A 24,482-nucleotide genomic window follows, 5' to 3' on the forward strand; every position below is an offset into this window, starting at 1 on the left:
AATTTTGTAAGGATTAATCTTAAATCTCCTCGGCTAATGATGTCCAGTCTGTTTCTTTTTTTCGTTAGGAGATTGGTAATAGCGCTGAACCCCATTTCCACTAGGTATGACGATGGAAAGGAAATTAAAAATTTCCTCGCTATATTCCATAATTCGCTATATTCAAGGTTTTTACAAGTTCAAAATGTATTGCGACCACACAACGAATGCCTACATCTTACACAATTTTATAAACATATATAATATTTTTTTTACTTCATAAGTACTTTTATAAATAATGTATATGTCTTTATATTATAAGATAGTATAATGTAAGTAAATAGGTACCATCAGTGTATGTTGCGATCCACTATTGTGGACCCCCATTTTTATTTCATGGACCCCCAAATTTTTTTTTCGTTGACGTAGACCCCTTGCAGATTGTCATAGACCCCTGGGGGTCGATATAGACCACTTTGGGAATCACTGGTCTACATCAATTGTGTCTAGTCAATGAAACAAATTTCAAAGTAATTTTAATATAGTTTGCTAAAGTCACGATTTTGTTTGTTGATATACAACAATATTATCTCGTATTTATTATTTTCAACTTTTACCGATATACGTAGGTAAAAGTATACATTTACCGGTAGAAGCAAATATGTAACGATTAATACATTAACCGATTGTGCATATACATTTTATAAATTTGCGTTTACGTTCATATTAAGATTTGTTTTATTTACTTTTCTTTACATGCATTTCAATTCACTTATGTAAATTAATTCTCTTCTACATTCGAATAGTGCGGCTTTAATTAATCCGGTTCACTATAGTCCAGTTTGAAAGTTTCGAAACAAACTAAATTTTAATTAGACAAAATAAAAATATATTCTAAAAATTTCATTTATATAGTCAAGAATATTTTTGTGCGATTTATTTGTTGTTTGTATTTACTTCCTCGATTAGTTTGGTTTTAAACATATTGGCGGAGCCGATTTTAATAATTTCTTATGTAATTGAATAGATTTAGATTTAAGTATAACTTCTTGCAAATAATTTGAAAATATCTCTCATAATCAAATTGATACTTGCAAGTGTGAAAGTAAGGAAGATGCGAATCTTATTAATTGATTAATGGTTAGAAATAAAACGTAGCATATGGGTGTGGATATATGGGTTCATTGAACATAAAATAGTGTAAGTGGAGTGACCTGGGTGTACTAGAGTGAGTAAAAGTTTGAGACTGGAAAGAGTGTAAGTATGAAAGTAGGAATGATCCAACTAATCCTGATGAAACAAGAGAAAGAGTATTAAAAGCAAGGAATAGAATGGCAAGCAGCAACTAAAGGAACGTAATTATTATTTTTATTGGCAATTGTATTTACATTCGAATTTCTGTCACCTTCCTTTTTTATATAAATAGAAAACATCTAAAATCCTTCAATACTCAAATGTTTAATTGCTTTCGTGTGAGAAGAAAGTAATCAAGAGAAGTTACAAATTTTAATTGAAGATTAATAATTACCAAATCTTGGACTGTAATTAAAAATGTCTTATTAAAAAAATAATCACAAACAATTTTTTTTAGAATGTTACATAAAGTGACGTTAGAAGAAATGTATTTTTCATTATTAAAGAAACAAAGAGTGAAGTGAAGGAATAGACAATTTACTTAGCACACACACGAACTTCTAAGAACTTTTAAAACATGAAATTTTGTACATAAATTTCTAAGAAATGTTTTAATTGCGCTTCATTAAAATAAATAAGTTTTTTTTTTAATTTATTATCTTTATTTTTAATGTAGATTATTCCCATTTATAAAACAAGTATATTTTTATGTATACTGTACCATCTATAATTCATATAACATAAAACACATTGTAATTCATTGTTAACTTACTCATGCCTATCAATTAGCAACTACAACAAAATATTGTACTATTTTTTTTTAATTTCATGAATTTCAGAAGATTAAACTGAAATAACTTTAAATCTAGGAGGTATAAATTAATAATAAAGTTGTTGCTAGGTAATTCTATTAAAATAATTATTATAGAGGTCAAGAAAACTATTTTTTACACAACATTTACATTGGAAGTATCAGAAATTATGTAAGTATTTTTTTATTTGTACTTTAAATAAGTAATAAAATACTAATGATTATTATGAAATTGAATAGCGAATACATTCACTTTATGCTTGTACTTAGTATGAATGGTTATTTATGTATTCACATTAAGCTTGACATTAGTAATAAATGTTTGTCAGTTATACCAAGTATGATAGCCTGTGCTATTTAATGTTTAACTATTTATTATCATAAAAACAGATACAATGAAACTGATATGACACTGTCTATTATATTTGTACTAACTTAAAAAATTGTATGTCACTATATTTAGTTACTTTAAGTAATTAAGAAAATGTGTCATACTAAGCATAGTGTGGATGCACCATATTCTATGAATAACTGTGAGTTTTATATTAACTGTCAATAAGTAATAAAAGCTTTTAAAAATATTTGCTGGAAAAATTGTAAATTGTCAGTAGCAAAATTTCTCTTCATTTTCATACACTTCTCGGATTTTCTGCGGTGAGATTCAAATGCGTCTATAATTTGTAAAGGAAATGTAACTTTCCAATTAATAGCGGTGAAATATTGAACGCCGCTCTCAGATGTGGACGTAAGAAACCTGATCATCATCGAATTATTATTAACCTCAAGCAGCAGCAACAAGATGAAATTTACAAAAAAAATAAGGCGCAACGCACACGATTTACTTTCGCATTTCGAATCTGCAAAACCGAACCAACAATGCGGAGATAAAACTCAAAGAGAAATAAAACGCGATAAACAAATGCAGCAGGAGAACAGACCAGAAGGCAATTAAGAAGCAGCCGAAGACTGCTTTCCTTCGGTCACGTGTCTCATGCACAGAAAGCACAGCTCAATATGAAAAGCCGCAAAGGATGTGAAAGGAAACGATGCAAGGTTTTAATCCCATTTCGCACCGTTCACCGAAGGTCTTGGCCGTTATTTCTTCGATGCAACAATTTCTTTTTTTCTTAAACCCAAAAAACTAACTAAATTAATGTTAATTCAACGTGTGGGATCCGACATATTATTCCGGTCGTTTCTTTATTTCCTTTTGTGTCTTTATTTTGTAAGAGAGACGTAGAAAGTCAAAGAAGTGCGGAACAAAATTATTTGTCTTAAGAATTTGCATTTATTTAAATAAATATTACAAATCAGTTTCCACATAAATGTTTACTGTTGTTTCAGAGTTTCCTAGTTTATAAACAACAGTAAGAAATATACATACATGTTTGTTCAAAAAGTGTTATAATTACCGTTTCTTGTGCATCACAATTTGCACAAGTGTGGCAATTTTCGCTACATAATTATTCTTAGATTGTTTATAATAATTGTACAGTTTTTAAATTGATTTGTATTAAACAAATAATATATCAAATGCATGGATAATTAGTTTTTTTTTTAATAAATCTTTAATGAGTTCAAGCAGTTTATTAAACTTTGAGATCAGAAAGATGACGAAAGTCAATGATCAAAGTACAAAACAATTCGGAATTCATCAAAGACCGTTGAGTTGTCAAATTTTGCACCGTAACAAAAGAGATTGCTTCAAAGATTTGACCTGTGGCATAAATATTTTTTTTCAAGGCACGAGATTTACAGTTACATTGGAATGGATTTGTGTATTGTAGGTTCGTTAATCCGAAAGAATTTGACGTACTTGAGGGAGTGTGCAAATATCGTACATAAAAAGAACATATTAACACCTGCAAAGATGTCGTACGAATACATTTTTTTCCAGGTGACAATTGGAAAAACGCCGCAACTTTCTCCTCCCCATTGTGAGGATGAATCTGTTAAGTAAAATTCACACATTTCATATATTTGCTTCCGTTTTCACACATCGGACAATTAGTAACATGTAAATAGTTTGATGTCGATAAGTTTTGCATTATATTAGTTTCTAATACAAAATATTGAGGAAAAAAACTTAAAACTACATTTTATCAGTATTTTAAGTAAAAAATAATATTTTTAGTCTAAAATAGTAAAACTTATATTGGAAATAATAATGGCTTTCATTTAGTTTAAACACTATTATGAATTCAAATTGAATGTGTAAAGATGAAATTTCCTGATAATTATAAATGCTATATAATTTAGAAATAACTATCTCCTTTTATGGAAACAAAATGAATGCAAAATTGATTGATTTATTTGCCAAGGCTTGATGTACACGAGATTTTCACTTTCTTCTATCTTTTGCGACATTTTAGCAATTGTTAAACTGTATCTTAAATCTTGTATCAATTTCCTCCTTACCTTTCTATTTTAATACATTCTTCAATGATCCTTTCTTAATAGTCTGTTTTCAAAACTAAAAAACTTTTATAATAAAATTATAGCTTTTGTTGTACTTCATATGAATTTATATCATGCAAAATATTATTTCATCTTTGGCCAGCCTATTGATATATATTTTTATTATATGTTAAAATTTATTTATATATAAATTGTACTTTTTTTTTCTTCTTATGTATTAATGTTTGGCCAATAAATTATTATTATTATTATTTCATATAATTTATTTTGATTTATATCCAGTTAAGCAACATAAATTTTTATTAAATTTTATTTTTACATTCTAAAATGCATACTTTTATGAATAATATTAATATTTTTCATATATTAAATACCTATAAAAAAAATCGTCGAAAAATAAATTGTTTAAGTAAAATAAGTCTTAAATTGTTGCATTAGATTATGAATGAAAAGAATTTTAAAAATGAATTATTTTTTAAATTAAATTTCAAATTAAATATGTATTCCAGTAATTCTAATTAGAATTAATTTATTTTTATTGTTAGTCAAACGACCCTTAAAAAGTTAACATAATTGTTGTAAACTGAAAATAGAATGACTACAAACGTAAATGTTTATATACAATTAGATCACTACAAACGTAACCTTGGAACCATTGTTGCATTGAGAATCATTCAATATTGTTGCGTAGGTAAACTCAAAGAAGTAATGACAAGTATAAATTATAGTGGGAAATTTTACTACGGTCATTGAATAAGTATTTTATACATAAATTAATTTAATGATATATTTAATAAAATACTCTCATTATACAAAATAAAGATTTACATTTAGCTATACAAATTATTCATATTTAAATATATATTAATTACATTATTAAATCTCAAGTATTTATTTCTATTTTAATATTAGTTATTAGTTATTTGTTAATTATTTCTTATATTAAAACTAATTTGTGAGTTATATTTTTTTAAGAATACTATGTATGTATTAGAAATTGAATAATAGAAAGAAATCCTTTGACATGATTATAGTCTTAATAATTATAGATCTATCAGGTGTTTATATGAAGAAAATTGGAAAGATTGTATGGAGAAGGTGCAATATAATATTAAACTGCATATAATTATCTCTGCAGTACATAAATATGAAAGGTGTCCTCATTCAAGTATATAATATTGTTTTATGTTCAATTAGTTTAATATTTAATGAAGTATTTAATAGTCACTGGTACTAAAATCAGTATTAAAAACAAATTTGGAACATATTTAATTATTTAGGTAACAATTTTAGGAAATATAAAATTGATCCAAATATAATTAGTGCTTAAAATATTGATTGATTTACTGAATGTTATAAGTTTAAATAAAAATTCAACTTAAAACTAATTTACAATTTTGATGTATTTAACAAAAACATAAAAAATCTCTTTTTCTTTCCACTGCATTGCATTAACTTTTACTGAGCGATAAACCGTTTTATTGATCATCAAGATTTGGAAATACTGTGTGCTCTTCCTGTCAGTGCATTTTACAGCCTCATCACGAATTTGATTTCATTATTTTCCAGTGGTGAAAGTGACGATAAAACATTCAATTATAATCACCATCATTTCGCAAAAAAGAGGTAATACAAAAGAAACCACTTAACATATGTGATCAACCACGGAGACCCAAAGATCCCAGAGAATCAAGTAATAATTCTAAATAGTTATATAATTGATTTTTTGTATAATAAATACGTCTAAATATATAAATAGGTCAATTGTTAAACAAAAATATTTTTTTAATTTGTAATTTTGTTACAATTTTTATTTTCATTAGGGTTTGTCGGTTTTTTAAACCGGTTTTTAGAGAAATTTATGTAATTAAAAAACCAGTTTTTTTTCAACTAAAGAAAACTGTTTTTGAGTATAGACTTAAAATATAAAAAATAATGAATTATTTTAATACAAACATAAAAATTTTGATACAAAATCGTCTCTGTTACGTGAATTGAAAAGAAATGAAAAGTGAAATTAGTTGTAAAATTTTAGTTTAGTAAGGTTTTTGGTTAATTTACAAAATCCACAGATGTTTAAACAAACACGTTTAACTTATTTCTTTCACTAGATTCGTTAAATTTTTGGTCCAAATACGAAAACCGGTTTAAAACGGTTTTGTAGAAAAATTGAGATTCGATAACCGGTTTTTGTACAAACCCTAGTTTCTATATTTGCATGCTATATTAAAAAAAAATACAAACATTTGAGTTTTCAACGTGAATTTGTGATTATTATCTGATAAACCTTGGGTTGATGTGTGAGGATGGGATCGTCCGATTCTACGTTTATGACAAAGATGACTTGTGGGAAGAGATTTTTTGTTTTGTGGTTTGCGACTCAGGAATTTGCCTGGATTGTAATTAAAATAGGTGTGGTGTTTGAGATCTGTGATTTCTTAGGACTAGTCTACCTTCTAGGGATTTGATGAAGTCGGAGAGTTTTGTAATTGAGACTAAGTAGTGTAGTTCGTCCCAGAAAAATCTGAATGGAAAAGTAGAATTTTGTGTATTGATGTCTAATTTTAAACAATTTGGTACAAATTTTATTTATTTTAAGTACAAATCATTTTGTAACAATTAATAAATAGACAATTTAATAAGTATAGATCTAAGTAAATAAAGAAATAAATAGTGTTTCTCAATGCATAATGCGATCAGTGAATTATGATCGGTAAAGCACCATTATTTCCAAGAATATCTAATTACAATTATAATAAAATGATAATTAATTAATTAAAACTGAAAAAAATAAATCATAATTAACTATAATCGCTGATCTTATTAGTAGTTTTGCTTCCTGTTAGTCGATATAGAATCTAATAACTAGAGGATATAATAATCTAGTAATCGTCTAGTCATCTAAAGTTCATTGACTAGAAGATAGACACATGGATACGTTAACACAGCTTTATAAAAAAACAGCTCCAATTAGGTCGATACCAGAGGGTAATTTGCACGTGTAAATTATTGCAGCAAAAACGGTCGTTATATTATTTTTTGTGGAAACGAACGGAAAACGTGAGGAACGCCTTTCCCTGCAAAAGATGAATATTCGCGTCCCAGAATAATTGGCGTTAATTATTTCAAGCAATGATTATATAACGAATTCGGGGTCTCCGGTCGCCGTGAGAGCAGAAAGATAATCAACTTTGGAACGGACAAAACAGTTATTTGTTACGTATTTATTCTTCTGCTTCCATATTTTTTTCCTTCTTATTATTATGTTCTTCGTCTGCAGTAACTTCGACGTCCTGAAACGATTTTGCACCATTTAGCGTGCCGGCATCTAAGAAAACTAATTTATTTTAAAATTAAATTCCGTCAGTTAATTATAGACTTGCTTCGTGCCAGTCACACGTAATCCATTTCGGTATTTTGTGTGTACTTTTGTTATTTTATTGTTGTTGTCGTTATTCTTTCTCTTTTTCCGAGATTTTGCATCAAGACAACTGTATAAATCTTCACTGAGTTTAATTAGATGAGGAAATATATATTTATTACTGTTCCTTCATTTTTTAATTAGGACATAAAATCCGAAGAACTAAATAATTGCTCTTAAATCCCTGCGTTCTACTTCTTCCATCTGTGATGACAAACAATCATTATTCTTCTCTAGTTTATACAAATACAATATAAGATTATTAACAGAATGAATTAACCCATAACATCTAAAAAACTAATACATTTTTAATACATCTTTACATTATATTTATTTCAAACAAACAAAGTAAATTCAAATATTTAATTTTCTAGTTTTTTTTAGAAGTAATATGTACTTATTGTAAATTATAATTATTTAAATATGAATTAAGAACATTAACGGAATGCAACTAAGAGACAATGAAGGAAATATTTGCGGTTTGCCAAATAAGATTTTATAGTCTCCGTACACGTCATGGACTTGGCTTACTAGGTTATAGGAAACTTTTCTTCTGATATATTCCCAATACATAATTTAAACCTTTGTCCAGTGCAAACTCTGTGCATATAAGCTGCAGGGCATTTGAACTACTTGTAGAACTAGCATTTACAGTAATTTGCATAAAAAATAAATGATACTATCATTATTTATTTATTTGCATTTAGTTTGATACAGTTTTTTTTATTACATAGAATACATTCATTAATTGTTAAAAAAATATTGTGTAACAATACAGTTATAATTATTTAGTTTTTTTGATACTACTGTTAAAAAACCTAAATTATTTTTATTCGTATAGTGTCAGTATAATCACGACATGTACATAAAGGTTATTCACCTCTTAATAATAATGAAATATTTATCTCGATTGTCAAAAATTATTTACTTACAAAAAAATGATAACAAAATTTACTAAAATATCTTAATTCTATATTTTTTGTTCTATTGTTTCATAAAATTGGTTTATATTTCAATTAATTTATTTTAAGATTTAAACTTGTAATGTTTTTAAGAGTTTAAAGACAAATAAGATTTGTATTGTGAATTATAAATCACAATTTTTTTTGTATTTATAATATGTGTATATTTCAATAATAAATTATAATATTAATTGTATTATTTATTATTCTTTATAAACTTTATTAAAAAAAAGTGTAAATTTCGACACTTTTTTTTAATAAAGTGTATAAATCAACATAAATGATTAAATGATTAATTATAAAGAGATCAATAAATCATTTAAGTTTTGTTTTGTTAGTGCTATTTATTAAATCATTGCAGTTTTTATTTTTTTTAATCATTTTTTTGCAAGGACACTTGTTTTCTACTTAATGATATACAGAAATAAGCTACAAAAGTTATTTTGTACCTACGTCAAAGTTTGAGTATTTTAGTGAAAAAAAATGTTTTGCCAAGAAAAACAGGTTTATTTAAAACTATTAATTAGGTTGTGATTAAAACATTCAAAAATAACTAGAGTCTAGACTAATTTGAAGTCAGTAATAAAATAATCCACAAAATTAAAATATCTTTGTTCTAATTTGATCAAAACTTGCTCGAATTCAGATCACATTACTGTAATAATAGAAGAATCACTTTTGTTTTACAATTTGATTTAAAGATTTTCATTGTTATATACGGTATTTTTCCATTATAGTCAGATCTCTTTTTGTGCGGTTTATTTAGTTACTCGATTAATCCAGTTTCAAACAACCCGGAACCGATTACCCACACTATGGAAGGTATTGCTCTATATTTGTGAGCAAGTGAGCAAATTGATATAGGTTTTTCAACTTTTATTATACATTTCTAATGAAGTAGAAGAAAAAAAGATTTTAATATCGTTTTTTTTTTCATAAAGATATTATAAATATGTTTTCTAATTAGTAAAATGTCAGAGGTCACTGATTATCCATGACATTGACTTTCGTTAATAAAATAATTTTAAAGAGATTGGTAAAATGAAAGTTGAAATTTTAATTTCAGATATTTTTTTATCGTGAAATCATAAGCAAAATCATAAGACGTTTGAACAAAAACGTTAATTTGCGTTTTTAAATAATGCCTTGTAGTTATTTTTTTCCATTGTCCAATGATTGCAGTTCGTGTGTTTAATTGAAGGCAATTGTTGAGTAAATATAAATACTGTAGTCTATAATCAGAATTTACATCATTTATTGTTACTTGTTTTGTTATTTCAAATGACGTTCTAACAAATATTTTACTTATTTCAGCAAATATTTTACTTATTTTATCGAAAATGTACAATATTACTTAATACGTTTAATTAATTATCGACAAAAATGCAAATCCCAAATGGTCTTTGCGAAGGAAACGGTCCAAAGTAGAAAGTACTGGCAGTAAATTTTTGAACTGGGTCACATTCATATATGCTTCCAATAAAAACCTATTTATTCCGGCCGTTAATATCCATTTTAATTAGCACCTGGAGTTTCTCGCGTTTACATCGAATGTGTCTCCAAAGTGAGCACCAGGTCTAAGCCAATATAAAGAAGACTCTCCGCGATATTTCTTAGTATGTCAACAGTAAAAAACCTGATGTCCGACTCTCGCATTTTCTACACTTCTCGTGTAACCTTTTTTTATTATTATTGTGTTCATCTTTCATTAATCCGTTTCCTGATCGGTCATCTCCCATTTTCTACCCAATTTCACGGGTCAAAATCAATGCCAAAAAAATGCAAATATTGCAATAGACATATGTAATAATATTATTTGTTTCCTCTCCACCCGTGCAACGCTCCATTGTAGTTGATACAGTAATTCCATTGTAGCGAACCTTCATGCTCACTAACTCTGCAAATAATAATCATGTCCATTATTCCTACAAATTAGAATCGATAGATCGTGCAGAATTTCTAAAGCCGCGATATTTTTTTCACAAAACTATAAAAAAAAGTTTTATATATTTTTTTTTCTATATAAAATTGTTTATATCCTAAAAGCAAGCTGTGTATAATAAATTTCATTTACATTTCAATAATTTCAGCAATTGATTTAATTACATGATTATCTTCAATAAGTCAACAATATGCAATTATTAACATTCACTTATTCTGTTGATTTTCTCAAGGATTCAAATTAGAGATGGACTACATTACATTTTTTTAATAATTAAATAGATGCGCTATAATGAAATCGTTGTGCAATGACTCTTCATGCACGACTTGAAATAATTTTAAAGAATTAATGATTTGAAAAATTGTCACAAATTACAAATTATCTTATATTATTTACTATAGTGATGTAACAAGAACAATTACTTATGAAACTGACTATGTTGTATATTTTATAACTAGGGTATTTTTTTTCAATTATTGTTTTTTTTTACAAAATTACAAAGTTATATGTTTTGTATTAATAAGATAATTTGTACCAAAAACTCAATTTATATACATATAAATACATAAATAATTATAGATAAATCATTGTTAAAATTAATATATAATTAACTAAAACTATGAAAAACTAAACTTTAATTCAGTAAAATAAAAATAAATACTAAAGAAAAATATGTTTATGTATTCATTTCTTGGATAGTCCGGTTTCAAACAGTCCGGAATGTTGGCGAAACCAATTATTCGCACTATGAGAGGTATGGCTGTAATTTGCTATTTTATTACATTATAAAATTGACTTTAAATATAAATTGAAAAGATTGCATTCAAAATTACAGTAAATTCAATAATGTAAATGTCAAATTCGCTTTAAGGAAAAACAATTAACAATAATTTAAAAGACAAACATAAAAAGGAGAAAATTATTATTGATTTTGTCTAACGGAGGTTTTCCATTACGCTAAGAACAAATAATCAATATTGACAAGGAAAAAAAACTTATCCTGTTCTCATTAGATTTATGAATATTCCAAAACAGACCTAAAATATATTTTTATAGTCGTCAATAGTTGTAGATTAAGTACAATTAGAAACTAATTATGTACTTAAATTAAGACAATGGGTAATAATTGGTGGAATTTGAACAATTGAAAACAAAAATCACGTAGTTGTTATGTGAAGAACATTGAATATTTCTTGTATTGTTCGTGGACATGAATACGTTCGAAACTTTAATACAATTAAAAATTATAGTAATACCTCGTTGAGTTCAGTTAATAATGGATTTTGCAAATATCTTGGACAGTTACTGTCGAGTTATTTCGAGGAACTAATGTTACATACTCCCTCTCCCGATTTAGGAATTTTATTTGTTCGAAAATAAGTTTCCCATTTCTAAAAATATATGACAAAGGGATATTAACATGTATTTTCACTGTTAAACTATAGCATAAAATGGAAAACATTCTAAAATTAACAGTTATGAGTAACATTTAACAAATTAGTAACTATAAACGCTCAAGTTCCTGACGTGCTAACAATGTTTGTCCTTACTAATGTGAGGAAACTTATAATCGTTGCCTCCTTTATGAAGCACGGTCAATTCCATAAACTTCTGCAATATAATGAAAACATTGTCTAGTTTTTTTCGCAGTTATTTCATCCCATACTTTATACATGGTCGCAATGAGTTCATCAATATTGGACGGCGACACTTTGTGTTGTAATGATTGAATGGCGTTAAAGAAACCCAAATTGAGGACATTGAAATTGGAGTTGTTTTGTGGTTGACAAACTATTCTTCTATTCCACCCATTTTCAGTACCAGCGCGTACAACTTCCATCATCAACACTGTGGTTTAGCTGGATTTTGATTGGCATGGTTATACTACCAATAAGCCATTTTCTTTTATCGCGGTAATTGTTCGAGTATAGACTTTTTGGATAGTTTTTGCAATGATGACCGTAATAATGAATCTTAAACAAATTGTCAGAGGGTACAAAACCAAACTAACAATTGTTACAAAATTTTACCTGTTCAGAACAAGAAATTATTTGACATGCTTAATTTAAATAAATAAGTACATTTAATTTCATTATTTCAATAATCTATTAAAAAACTTAAATTAGACAATTATTTTGGGACAAAATAATTTATTAAAATATAATTTTGTAGGTTTTTCTCGACTAAAATTTAGTTTGTTTTGAAAACTAGGATGTATATTGTACATTGCTGTACTATTGATACGCTAAAATACGCTATATTATTTTTTACGATAATGTTGCTAAAATTATCGAAATTTTATTCATAAATTTTGAACTTATTATATAATTTTATTACAGTTACATAATGACGCGCATTGTAAATAATATTGCTCAAGTAAAATTCCACTTTTCCTGTAATCATCGCAGTTATTTCAAGTGCTGCTTGTAACAGACTGCTTCCGTAATTGATTACAATGAAAACTAATTCCATCATTTGTCAGGCAATTTGCGTAATGTTTACGTATTGCATATTGTACAGGTTTTTAAACACTTAACATAGCTTATATGAGAAATTACGCAGTTCTCATATTTCACTCAGCAATAAGTAAATGAATATTATTTACAAATGGATTTATTTTTTTTTATAATTACAAGATCATTGTACAATTTTTGAATAACGTTCATTTTTTATATTGTAAATTTAAAAAAAATATTGTAATTAGTAATTAATTATATAAAATATTTTATTAAGTGTACGTAATATACATTTTTTTAATATAATATTCGTTTTAATGCTTTATACCCGCATTAAAGCATCTATTGTTTTAAAAACGACGGTCAATGGACTGCAAAATTATGATAATCAATAGTTAAATGTAAAAGGTTAAACTTTTTTTATATATTTGCTGTAATCTACATTTATTAAGAGGTTTTCACATTAAAAGTAAACTAAAAAAATATCTGTAATTTATATTATATAATATACCATAGCTAACACAAACTGAATTTCCATGTTCCGCGGAATGTTAATAGGTGTTTCGTAAAAACTTATAATTATTATGTTTTTTCTCCTTATTACTCTATAAAATAAACAGGGTATTTTATAAAAAAATCAGGATTTACGAAGTGTTCCGTTGCAAGAAAAATTGTGATAGATAAAACTCTTTTTTGATATAATATTATTGTTTTGACAAAATAAAAAGTATGGCCTTTTATATTTCTAAAAATAGTACACAATTTGTTTGTATATATGGTGGTTTCTTTTTCTTTTTTTTTGTACAGACTAGTCTATTTGTGCAATTTATTTGTAAAGACCTCGATGAAACAGTCCGAGATATTGACGGAACCGATTACCTGCACTATACGAGGGATAACTGTACTTTATTATTTAAGAATTATGTAAAAATAAAACGTTATTCTGTATCTGATCACGTTTAAAATCTATGGAAGAAAACGGTAAATTGAAATTCAAACTGCATTTTCAAATTTTTGGTATTTTTTTATATATTTATTTGCATAATTCAACTTAAATTTAAATATAAATTAATATTGTTTTTAATATTCTATAATATAATTATAAATATTTTTTTTCATTTTTTTTTCATTCATCTGAAAATTATTAAATAATTTGATTTTAAAACTAAAACAATTGCACGTTAAAGTTTACTGACACCAATTATATAACACAATTAATGTAATAGCTTTGTTTGTTCCGATGTTCTTTGTTGCTTCTATTTTTTTTATTAAACTGGTTTAGTTTTAAAGAGCACATAAATTGTTCACTCTGAACGAACTGCCAGATCTTACGTTTAGTTGGGTTTGCTTCACTGGACCAGAAAAATTCGGATAACAAAAAAAAATAACCACAGATTTTATGGTTTAATTGATTTACTTAACTAGACACAATTTCTTATTGGATTCATATTTAAGTGAAAAATAATGAAATGAAGTGAATTTGTTTTATTTTAAATTATGTCTACGTTTATTTTGTTTATTTTTTATAGTGTAGATGTAACAAATTTAGTTTGGATGTTTTTTTAAACTGTATTTCAAATTGTATTTGAAATTATGAAGACATAAAGTAATAGTAATAATTGAGACTGAAACTATGTAAATTAATCAAATTTATTGTATCAATTAAATAATAGCACCACAAAAATCATTACTATTGGTTTTTAACTGTATGTATAAAAACTATAATATTAAAGTATTTACAAAAGTAATATTTATATACATTTTATGATTTTAGTACTTATCCAACAATTTTATGTATCAAAATATTTTCTTCGCAATACAAACAAATTAAGATCGAATGGATCAATAGACTTTTGTCCTTCAGGTCATTTAATGGTATTTTTATTCGTAGCTACAAATTTATATTGTTATGTTCTCAGCTCAAATGCACAAAATATTATCTGGTTAAAAGTAATCTGTCATATTCATATCTAAACAAACCGTTAATGTTTGGCCTTGAAATTGACTAATATAAACAATTTTAATAAACATAATTTGGAAGTACATTAAATTTATTATCCACGGTTCAATTTGTTTTGCATATTTAAAATGATTATAATTTTAATTTCAACACGTAATCAAATTGAAATTATGGACAAATTGTTTTAATTTATTACAATAAATGGGTTTTAGTTTTAAATACCTTAAAACTCTTAAAACATATATGATAGATAATAGAATTATTGACTATATATTTTAACCTAATATAATAAATATAAATAAAATAAATAGTTACCTTTTAGGGACGTTAAATCTTCTTTTAAAGAAGTTCTCCATGTTCCTCATGATGCAAAAAAGTAGTGCTTTTAAAGGCAAAAAAAATAAGAGTATTGGAAATCGCGGTGAAGTTTATAGAAACGAACACAACATGTTAGATTGAAAACCCCATTGGGAAAGAAAAACGCGATTTTCTTCTTCTTCTGGGCTTCTTTCGCGGAGCACGGAGGACCGTTCTTCGGCGTCTTACAAGATTTGAAATGAGGATTTAGCGGTAAAATTCGGAACGGAACCGAGATGAGTTTTCATAACTAAACTCGACTAAAATGAGACGGAACTGTGTCTCTCTCTTTCTCTTTCGACGAGCTGTGTGCTTGTTGTCCGTTGCTGCTTGCGTTCGAGGCTGAAGAACCAACCGACTGAGGATTCGCTCGACGGTTCTCTTGCTTTACTTTACTACACATCTCCACACCCGTCCCGTTTTCTACTTCCGCTTCGTCCTACTCTCATCCAAACGAAATATTTTTCACATCTTTCCGGTTACACGACAACCGCGTTTTCTCTTGCATTAAGACCAATGAAATATACATGCCTCTACACGTAAACGTTACCTAACAAAATTCAATTTTAAAAGCGGGTTTATTTCATTTAGAATTCGTAAGTATCCAATTACTTTACGGTCATTAATTGCATGAATCAATGCAACGTAGCATATTTTAAGGTAAATTAAACTTAAATTAATATTATAACTAGTTACGAATTTACATAATATCAATAACTAAATTTTAAATTTATAATATAAATAATAGCAAAATTATATCAATATTTCGTTGTATTTTTTTTAATTTTGTAGATATTCTAAAAGAGTTTTCTTAGAGACAAAATTGAATAATCTTCAGAATAAAACAATAAAGAAATGAAGAAGAATACTGTTATTTAACATATTTTTCATCTTAAAATAAACTTAAGATGATATAAAATATAATTATCCGGTTTGAATTTCTGAACAAACTAAAGTTTATTTGTGCAATATTAGTACAGAACATTATTTATACAGATCCTTTTTGTGTGATTTATTTCTATTTTATTTTAGTACTCGATCAGTCTGGTTTCAAAGAGTCTGGGATATTAACGGAAGCTAACCCGGTCTATGCTAAATATTGCTGTAATTTGTTACATATCTTGTATATGGTTTTACGAATCATATAAATAATGTTAAAAACTGTTTCATTACGGTATGTTATAGCAGTAATTCCGATGGTGCACCATGTGTATTCTATTATAACTTGACTTTTTCTGTTAGGAAATAATTGTTGGTTTCAATAAGTTGTCAATGTTCAGAAATTTCTTATATTAAGATATCTTTTTTTTCAATTGAAATTATATACATGAGATTTATACGTATATTAATTAATCTGAAGAATAATTACATTTTAGTGACTCCAGAGAATACTTTGATATATTGACATATTTCAGTTAAACGTAGTATATTTAATATAATTAAATAATTATGCAAGGAACTATTAAAAATTAATAATATTTGATAAGAAAATGTAAAACTTTTTCTTATTCATATTGTACTAATTCTGATGAAAAATTATGAAAAATTATATTAACAGTTAGTGAATATGTTATAGTCATTAGCCTTTGTTGATCCAATATTCCCGGATGACGGTATTTCTAGGTTGTTTGCATGTACACGATACTAAACCATCTTAAGAAATTATGAACTGGAATTTACGCTTCGATATGTTCAATGGATTATATAAGAAAATGTGCATTTACCATAATCATATAAAACACTTCCACAATTATAAAGATTACATCCTTATTGTCAAATGATATACGCACAGGAAATGTTTATTTGTATATATAAGAAGTTAATTTATAAACAGTTACATAAGTATTTACATTTATAAATGTTATTCATATTTGCTATATTGCGGGATTCACTTTCCGATGACTGTATTAATTTGTGAACTGCATCTTTATCATCGCCAATTAGAAAGCACGCAGCAGCGTTTCGTAATCGGCTGTTCGTCCGTCCAGTTATGTAAACGAAATGTGGACGATAACGCGATTGGAAGTAATGCGAATTTATTAACCTACTAAACTTAATAATTGTAACAGGATTATTTCAACGATTGCAAGAGAAAATCACTTATTTATCGTTCGCTTCATAATACACTGCTCTCAGCTATTAATGTCGACATAATAAACATACGATGCAATGTTAGATTACGCAGTTTAAAGGCAAAATGTAGATCACTTGAAAGGTCTTAAATATTTTTTATGAAATTTGCAATATGTTGAAATATTATTTTGTGGTCATATATAACTTTGTAGATCAGTGATTCTCAAAGTGAGGGCGAAAAATAATTGGTGGGTCGCAGAAAAATTGATAACAATACGGTATGTTTTGGTACACGTACCCATTCTTCGGGGGTCATTTAATTTTTTTTAAATACAGAAGGAGGTCGTCGATCAAAAAGTTTGAGTACCACTGTTGTAGATGATTGTAGTTGATACTTATGAATTAAATAGAATCGTTGCGTATTTTTTACAGAATAATCTATAATTATTTGTAATGTTTAATTCAATATTGATATTACTTCGATTTATCAAAGAAGTTGCTGAAATGACAGATATATAAGTATTGTTCAAAACTTATAAACTATGTAGAGTAGTTTCCAAACCTGCAAACCTGATAAAGAAACAAATCAGAATGATACAAAATTTCAAACTTGAATTAATGCATAGGTTCTTTGAATTGTCAAGGCTAACACAATTTGGGGCCCTCGGCCAATAATGTATGGGGGCCCTTGAATAGCATTCTTTGGGGCCCTTATATTGTTTGAGAGTTCTAGATTTACATTATTTTAAGTGCAGATGGCTTAGAAGAAAACACGAGACAGAGGCAGGATTAGAAGTTCTGCTAGAGTCGGAAAATTTTGTCAGCGAAATGCTGAAGAGTGCTGGGAGATTGTAGCAACAGAGGTGATACTCAGTAAAAAAGAAGACGAAAGGAGGCATAGGGCCTACGAGGACAGTGGCAGTGGAGGCCAGCACTAACATGATCCGAGGGCCAATCATGCAAAGACAATCAGCAGTCCTGTATGCTGACAAAGAAGAGAAAAGGTTTTAGTGCGGTAAGAATCCCACAGTACCACGACTCCACCCGCGGTCCCTATGTAAGGTTTCCTCTTCTCTACAAAAAAAAAGACACATTATTTGGGGGCCTTCGACCAACTTTGTTTGAGGTGTACCCAATTTACCCAAATTTTTGTTTGTTGTGTTTATTTATTTGTTTTTGACCGTGAAGGTCGCTTTGACTGAATGGAAACGTGGACTGCTATCAATGACTAAGTGACTAAATAAATAAAGTATTATCCTACTCGAAAAACACATTTTTTTATTTTCTTTTGGCATTGATTTCATTAAACGATCCAATAACGATGTCTTTCATTAACCTGTCTTTTATTAATCATTCAGTCGCTTATGATTGCTTCACATGGCAGCATTTCTTTGTTTTTAGATGTGCTGCTACCCAATTGCTAACAATTTTTCACCAGTTTCTCGCTTTGACAGATGGTGACAACTGTCATTTTGTGATACATTAATTATTTAACGCAACCCAATTATTTAACGCAACACAATTTGGGTACAAACGCAGCTCTGATATTTGTTTTTTTTTAATTGATTGAATTGTCTTATTGTTCTTTAGTCTAAGGTTTGTAGTAATTAATCTATATTTTTAAACATTAAATACAAATTTGACATTGTCTGACTTTTCTCAATTAAATCGCAACGTAAATATTGGATTTTATTTGCAAAATATATATTCTATTATATTAATTTCCATTTTCTCTATTTTTTTTTATATATTTAACAATTATTATTGGATTATTTAGGACCAATTTATCGATTATTCTAAAAATAGTGTTCAATAGTCAATTCAGTATTTAGTAGCCACATCGACATTTCTGTATCAATTTTCATATATAGATATAAGGCCTTCGTTAATCACAGATAGACAGTGAAATAAATGAGGATCAGAACAATGACAGTGTTAAGGATAGCAGCAGATTCACAGTCAAAGGAAATAGTGGAATCGCAGAGCATCAATACTACTGAAGTTAACCTATATGTTGATTCAATTCAAGTAAATTTTGCCACATTATTTTCAATATGAATGTTAAATTTTATTAAGTTTTTATCATATCAACGTGTGGTTGAGGTGTCTTACTGTTAAATTTAATGCTTCATAGTACACGACTATTGAATGAAAACTAACATAACCTCAATAAAAACCAAAAGAACGCTTCTTTTATGACACCCATATTTGTCTTGTGTAGGAATCTATTGCTTAACTTTTATTTGATAGTTTATACATGAAGCATATAATTTTAAATGAGTATTATTTTATTCTAAAAGCATCAAGTGGAATAGAAAATCATCCATGTAAAATTACAAAAAAAATAGGTTTGTAGCTGTTGTTGAATAAATCTATGTAATTTAGATATGCCGATAGTCGATGATTTAAATTCTTCGAGATGCGGAAAATGAAGAGGAAGAACACAAAGTAAAGCAGGTGAATGAATGGCACCACGAGCAGAAAAGAAGCGGCAAACCGTGATGTTGACCGGAGCCGCGCGTGAAAGTAGTATTTTAATTTACCGAAGACGCTCTGCCCAGAAACGTTTAACATTTAAGAAAAAAAAAGAAAAGAATCATCACGTGCACCAAATAAGAAGTATGATTTAAATCAGAAGGAATGAAAGAACCGCTGTTACGCTATTGATGATAATCAATATAATCTCAAGCTTTCTTCTATTCTCCTGACATAATTGCGCACCAATTAAACGGATATGCAGGAAGCAATCAGATATATTATTTCCGGAAATACGCGATGAAAAATTTGTATAATATTTGCAACATATAAACTGGTACACCTGTTTTTCTCATACGATGCTCTGCATATCGAATGACGCTAATTGGATGTTATAATAAATGATATTCATGCCGAAGAGTATATGGTAAGTGGAGTTTGCAACGAAAGTGGTCTTCTGGCACACAAAAAAATTTGCCTTTGCCTCAGAAATTGCGGAGTTCGTGTGGTAAATGATATGCAGTAACTTGAGATTACACAACTTATGAATAGATTTAATTGCAGTATGTGGTGTACCGGAGTAAAGCCAAAGCTGACAACTCGCACAATTCTAAATGTAAAATTGTAAATTTTAAAAATAATTGAAGAGTAATACCGAAATCTTATTTAATTTAATAGTAATTCACGTCTTTAAGCTTACAGTTAATGTATGAAACTGTTTTTATCTTGGTTAGATTAACTTAAATATTAGTCTGGTATATTAATTATAGTTTAAAGTTAGTTTTATATATTTTAATTATTTTATGTTTATATATTTAAGAAAGTACTATGCAAATTGCAGCCCAATAAATAAGTTGTTAGTTTTTAAACCTCATTAGAGTTAAACACAGGATCCCCGACTTACAAACTAGTTCCATTCCAAGCGGTTGTTCGTAAGTCGGGTGAATTAAAAAAAATCAAAATATATTTACCACACTTTATCATGGTTTTTACTTTTGTATATGTTAATTTCCGTATTACTGATTGCATAAATTTGAAAAAATAGACATCACAAATATTTAATTAAAAAAAAACGAACGTAGATTCTTTTATTAAAGAAATTATCAATTTTTTATTGGAAAGTTATTTTTTTTATTACTTTCTATCACTATTGTTGTGACAACTTCGAGCTTTTAGAATTTTGTGCGTAAGTACTGGAGTTCGTAAGTCGGGGAATACTTGTATTGGATACAACCAGCACATTAATGATTATCTAATTATTATTTTAATATTTCTAAGAAATTAATTGAAGAGCAGGACCGTCCTAAGATATTTGGTAAAAATACACGGGACTTGAAGCAAAATTACCGCCCCAAAAATCTGGCGCCCTGGTGTTTTAACCCATTTTAAACTGTGGTTAGGGTAGCCTTGTTGAAGAGAGAACATTTAGATAGTTCACAAAATTATGTATTTATACTTAAACGATCAGTTTTTACTCTTTACTTTTTACACTATTTTCTTCAATTTTATGTCGTTTCTCGATTAGTTTTGCTTCAAACAGTCCGGGTTATTGTACCCTTCAATTTAATCATATCGACCAAAGTTAGTAGCATTCAAGTATTTTACGATCAGTACAATAAAACCAACAAATTCTTCTCAAATTCAAAGTTAGTGTTATTCAAATATACCATAATTAAAAACATCTATTATATTTTACATATTAAATATAATACTAAAAGCATCGAACTGTGTTGAAACATACTTTTATTTAAATTTAGAATATAAATTTAAATGGCGTACTTATTAACATTTAGATTTTACTTTCTAGTTATTAATGTAAGTGCATCAATTATACAAACATGTTAGTTCAAAATATATAGGAGTGAAATCGGCAACAGTTAAAATTTAATCAGATTTCGGGGGGAAATCAATTAAACATTTTCAGTTAGCTCATTTTGAAGGTCATATACTTAATTCTGTATCTTATTTAAGCTTGATGTACTACCAAACTTTTTTTTCTTGAATTATGACCCTATTTTTATTATTTTTATTGACCATGCAATGCAATGTTTTTAGATCATGCATTCTTTATTCAATTGCATAGCATGTAGTTATGCAACCAAACAAACACTTTGGTTAATACAGTGGAAACTCGTTAAGTTTAATCCGTTCAAAAATTTCCAGATTTTTACTCGTATAGTGAAACATATTCAAAGTAACAATTTTATACATGAATCGCATTATCGTATTTAACATTAAATTATATGGGAAAAATTGTTTTGTTTAACGTGTTTCTCGTAACGAGTGAGATTCTGTTACGAATTATGCTCGTTATGCGAGGTTCCACTGTATAAGTATCGTATCTCTGCAAAGATTTAGCAATGGTATTTATGGGCTTAATTGGTTTAATCAAAGTACTCTATATAAACACCACTAATCCTAACTAATTCAATTGGTTTATTTATATGATCCTAAAACACCTCTATATGTTCAATTTCATTTGCGATTAGTAGTGTAGAAGTAATATTAGTACGTTCATTATCACATTTAAATGCTCGTAAAAATTAGTGTCTTTCTTGCCTAACATTCATATCTTTTCAGTCTTTTTAAGATCATTGATACAATCTTCATGTAATTCATTCAAACTTTCTCCTCGTGGTAATCAATTCAATAAAACAACAAAAAAAACAAACAAAGAAATGATACGAAAGTCGGAATGATTTATTATTATAAATAAATAAATTAGTTGTGTACGACTCGATTATTATTTAGTGGCCTCCATCAAGTAAGCAATCAAGTCTTCCCTGTCCTTGGCTTTCTTCAATCCTGCGAAAAGCATCTTCGTACCGGGAATGTACTTCTTCGGATTCTCAAGGTACTCGTTCATCGTCTCCTTCGTCCAGGTGATTCCCTTGTTCTTGTTGGCATCGGTGTACGAGAAACCAGGCGTCATTCCCGTCTTTCTACCGAAGATTCCGTGCAAATTCGGTCCAACCCTATTCTTTCCACCCGCGTCTATTGTGTGGCACTGATTGCACACTTTTATAAACACCTTCTTTCCGTTTTCGAGATCTGCCATCTCTGATTGCTAACACGGAAATTTACACCGAGAGAAAACTAGTTTCTATTCAATTACAAAAAAAATGATATGATATGACTGACAACTGAAAAATTGTCATTTATTTATTTACAACAGTGTCAAATAATGTTGATATTGTCAAGGCTATTTTGATATATGTATTATTACACCAATTACAATAAAATTGAAGCACAACTGTATAAATTATAAATATCTTTAGATATGATATATATCAAAATGCCTATGAAAGAAATGCTCCATAGTTCGTCAGGAATAAACAAATACACGAAGATGTTCATATAGATACCAAGATAGACTGGAGTCACATACTAATGTTCTGGCTATTGACATTCTCGACAACAGTGAAACCACAAACAGGCTGAAGTATTGCAAACCACTAGATTTAGTATATTTAGATTTAAGTAATTATTAATGTTCAAAATCATCATAATGTCCATTTAATGTCAACTGCGATCTTAAATTTACTCAATGTTCACATTTATGAACAGATTGTGAATAAAATTACGACATGATATATTACATATAGTTTTATAATATTTAAATTCATAGAATATTGTTAATGCTATGAATACATAGAGAAATGATCATAAATTGCAATACTAAAACAATAATTTGTTCTTCATCTACAGCATTATTTGGTGATAAAATTTGCTGTAAATTTTATATTGTTTTATATATTGGTTGATTAATGATGAATGCAAAACCTTTCAGATAGCCCCGATGAAATATATTCTCATTAAAGCATAGGGTATATATAATTTCAGTTTTATTTCATTGAAAGTCTCGCAAATATGTTTAAATAAATTATATTTTTGTATTTGTTTTTCACCATAGTGTTCTCCGAACATCAAGGAACAAGGATAACGAAACGACCGACATCGTACGAGTTTAAAAATAAAAATTAGTACTTGGAATCGATTATAAAGGTACTATGTTCAAATAATATTTTAATTTCGATTTGATATAATTTTCATATTTACGATCAGGTCAACTTCCACAATGCCTTCATGTTCTGCCAGAGGTTAGGCATCCAATTGTTAATGATCAACTCCAACGAGGAATACGAATACATATACAGACTTATTACGACTGAACGTAAGACTTTACTTTTGTTGCTGAAACGTTGATTGAATTACGTGTTTTTCTCTTTCTTATCAGTGGTATTCGGTTGGGATTTAAAGCTTTGGACTTACAGATTTGGGATTGGAAGCTAAATTTCATTGCTTATCTATTGGACAACCGATTAAGATTGATGGATGATTGTCAGCATTGCGAAGAGTTTTGGAACAATAAAGGAAGTATTGGTTTGAACGATGACAAATGCCACATTGAAAATTACTTTATTTGTGAAAGTTTCAAGTAATAAATAAAATATTTCATAATAAATCGGTGTTGTTGTGTGATTGTTGTCTTGG

The 24,482-nt window shown here is 27.9% G+C and overlaps 2 protein-coding genes across 2 annotated transcripts in view; both read right to left on the reverse strand.

Moving 5' to 3' along the window:
• The window catches only part of LOC108565965 (heparan sulfate 2-O-sulfotransferase pipe), a 23,506-nt gene extending 7,694 nt beyond the window's left edge, over positions 1–15,812 (reverse strand). Inside the window, exon 1 of the mRNA XM_017925651.1 lies at positions 15,399–15,812. Coding sequence (XP_017781140.1) covers positions 15,399–15,448 — 50 coding nt within the window. The 5' untranslated portion in view covers positions 15,449–15,812. The remainder of the gene's footprint in view (positions 1–15,398) is intronic.
• Positions 15,813–22,731: 6,919 nt separating this feature from the next.
• On the reverse strand, positions 22,732–23,046 carry LOC108565956 (cytochrome c-like). Its single transcript, XM_017925638.1, has one exon. It carries the CDS (start codon positions 23,044–23,046, stop codon positions 22,732–22,734), a length of 315 nt encoding a protein of 104 aa, XP_017781127.1.
• Between the last annotated feature and the right edge of the window lie 1,436 nt (positions 23,047–24,482).

The sequence above is a fragment of the Nicrophorus vespilloides genome, unplaced genomic scaffold (assembly GCF_001412225.1).
Source record: "Nicrophorus vespilloides isolate i.1.1-1 unplaced genomic scaffold, Nicve_v1.0, whole genome shotgun sequence".
Classification (NCBI taxonomy): domain Eukaryota; kingdom Metazoa; phylum Arthropoda; class Insecta; order Coleoptera; family Silphidae; genus Nicrophorus; species Nicrophorus vespilloides.

Bases quoted from the DNA above. Each gene is read 5' to 3' on its own strand.
- LOC108565956 (XM_017925638.1), bottom strand. From the start codon at position 23,046: ATGGCAGATCTCGAAAACGGAAAGAAGGTGTTTATAAAAGTGTGCAAT.